We start from the raw sequence: 2,610 nt of genomic DNA, 5'->3' as shown, positions 1-2,610 counted from the left end.
GCTAGCACTCACATGCGCATCGCTCCCCACTCAGCTCCGTGAGATATCACAGGAAGCCATTCCAGTACAAGAATTCCAAAATGAGCCCCGCCTCCAGGTCCTGCAAGTATGCACCCCCCCCACCTGCCCCGCCTCTGTCTACCTCTTCCTCCTCCGCCCCTTAATTACGTTAAAACTTTACACCCTCCTGTCTGCCCCAAGTCGGGCAGCAGTTAGGGCTATAACAAGATTGGTAATCTCTAGACTGCATCTACTCTAAATATACTTTTGAATAAAAAGGACCCGTTTCCCACCCGTTTCCCACGTCTTACTCGCTGACATCTAGGTCCTGATCATCAGAAGACTCATCTTCTCCCAGGACGTTTTCAGGATCTGGTTTCCGAATGAGAAAGAAAAGAACTGTCCCCACGAGGCTAATCACTGTCAGGGCAATAAACACTGTTCTTCGGTCACTCTCTGGGAAGAGACAAGAAGACAACACTGACGGTACAAACAACTGCAGAGTTAGCACGATGTTCACAGTTTGTTTATAACCGTCAAAACGCTTCATTAAATTTTTACTTTATCGTATCAGTAAAAACCTAGGACAGGAGATACACAGGGTATCTCCACCTGTCTTTCGGTTAAAGAAATACTAATGAGCCAAGAGAAAAACACGAGAACTTAATCATATTCTTTTAATCAAAGCAGCATACAAACAAAACAATTGAGTTCAAAAGCCTGGCAACGCACGCGTATCCTCATTCACAGCAGCACCTTCTCCCACATCGAGATGCCACTTGAAGCTCAGTCAATAACTCTAATCCTAACTTAATAATATGATCCAGGGGGAAGAGTTACTAAAATCTGAGAACGTTAAATGCCAATGTTCATCAGAACCATCTCAACAAAGCAATAATGGGTATTTTTGTAGAACTGCTGTTATGCTTTGCATGTATCTGAATAAAGCAAAATAAATAAAACAAACCTGATATTTGAGTTTTCCCTTGCCAAGCAAAATATATGTAGAGATTTCCAAAGAACAAGCTGGGGGGAGAAGGGGGAAGAGACTGTTGGGAAATTATTTTCGTATTTAGTTTTTAAACAATTTTTCCATTACTTGTTAAAAAGAGAGGAAGATGGAGGTACATATAATTTCGAAAGTACTAACCCACCCTAAATCATTTAAAAGCAACAACTGCACCCTGACTCTTTCTAAAACCTTAACTGACCCAGATGGAGTTCAGTCTCCCTTCACGTGACAGTAACCTGATTCAGAACCGCCCTTCAAAGAAGTCTTGACTCACTCTGAAGCATGTGATTTATTATTAGAACTCTGGAAACGACTCCTGAGAAACAAGCTTATGTTAATTCTAAAATCCTATATTTTCAAGAATCTAAAAAAAAAAAGTCCTTGATTTAGTTATCTGCAGCTAATCAGATACTTTATTTTGCACACTTTCCTAGAGAAGAATCGTTTACCCACAGTCCAGTTTCTTAATGTGCAACTCCTTAAAACTAAACATTTGCACTTGTTAAGCCTTATCAATGCCAAAGGTTTAGGCAGGATCCATGAGGGTAGATCCTCAGGACAAATTTCATGACAGGATGATGTTGTTTCTTACTTAGAAAATATATAACACGCTATATAGTTCACCGTTGACGGAGTTAATCTCACTGTTATATATAAATAAATAGCTATCAGGTAGTGTAGGCAGGTCAGAAGGATGTGGCCTCTGGGATCCAGATGATGATGGTTTAAATCGAATCAGTTACTTAACTTTTAAGCCTCTGCTTTCTCAACTGCAGGTTTCCTCATCTTATAAATTTGTGAAAATTACTGAAATTAAGTAATGAACCCAGTGGTCCCTGAAGTATAATCAATGCTAAATACGCTGTAGTTAATCCTATTTTCTATTTACTAATCATAAGTTCTAATGCATTTGAGGCCGATACATGCATTTTAAGTAATTCTATGAAATGTTAAATCTATAGCATATGCATCTAGGAACTTAAGTCACGTAACATAGAAGATCTGAGTTCTCTAAAAAAAAAAAAAAAATTTAAAGATTGAGCTCCAAAAAGATTATTACCTGGATTGTAAAAGTGCCCAGAAGATTCCACTGTTTCTCCCAATAGTGTGCTCATCTGAATTCACCGTCAAGCAGTTTCCTTGTGCTGTCCAAAGCACTAAAATTCAAACCCAAAGGTGAGCAGGGGAGTGGAATAGCTCGGCTTCGCATACCGAACACATCCACGATCCTCTTAGATGAGCCCCGGGGAAATGAAGAAAATGAACATGAACATGCTTACCAGCAGCTGCAATTCCAATGAAAACAGAGGCTGTGTAGAAGGACCATGGGAAAGGCTGGATAAAAACGGCAATGTACATGCTAAAATATAACAGGTCAACGTATTATAGTCAAACGATACCTGAAACAGAATGCCAGTTATGCCTTCTAGGAATCAATTCTGAGGACTCTCTTTTAAAAGTCAACCTGTAAAGGACTTCTCTCGTGTTGAAAACGAACAAATGTGACCTACTCATTTCTCAATTTATTATTTCAAATTTGTAAAATCAACGACACTGAATGAGGGTTTGCAACTGGCCTTTGCCAACAGCTCAGCACA

General features: G+C 39.5%; 1 protein-coding gene across 1 annotated transcript in view; it reads right to left on the bottom strand.

The window, feature by feature from the left end:
- Positions 1 to 2,610, bottom strand: part of MFSD11 (major facilitator superfamily domain containing 11) — a 28,092-nt gene that overhangs the window by 22,442 nt on the left and 3,040 nt on the right. The window contains exons 3-6 of the mRNA XM_023531628.1: positions 2,293 to 2,396; positions 2,073 to 2,169; positions 968 to 1,026; positions 312 to 456 (exon numbers count right to left, since the gene is read on the bottom strand). Coding sequence (XP_023387396.1) covers positions 312 to 456; positions 968 to 1,026; positions 2,073 to 2,169; positions 2,293 to 2,396 — 405 coding nt within the window. The remainder of the gene's footprint in view (positions 1 to 311; positions 457 to 967; positions 1,027 to 2,072; positions 2,170 to 2,292; positions 2,397 to 2,610) is intronic.

This window comes from Pteropus vampyrus, unplaced genomic scaffold, assembly GCF_000151845.1.
Source record: "Pteropus vampyrus isolate Shadow unplaced genomic scaffold, Pvam_2.0 Scaffold72, whole genome shotgun sequence".
Taxonomy (NCBI): domain Eukaryota; kingdom Metazoa; phylum Chordata; class Mammalia; order Chiroptera; family Pteropodidae; genus Pteropus; species Pteropus vampyrus.
This window is presented reverse-complemented; position numbering and strand designations above follow the sequence as displayed.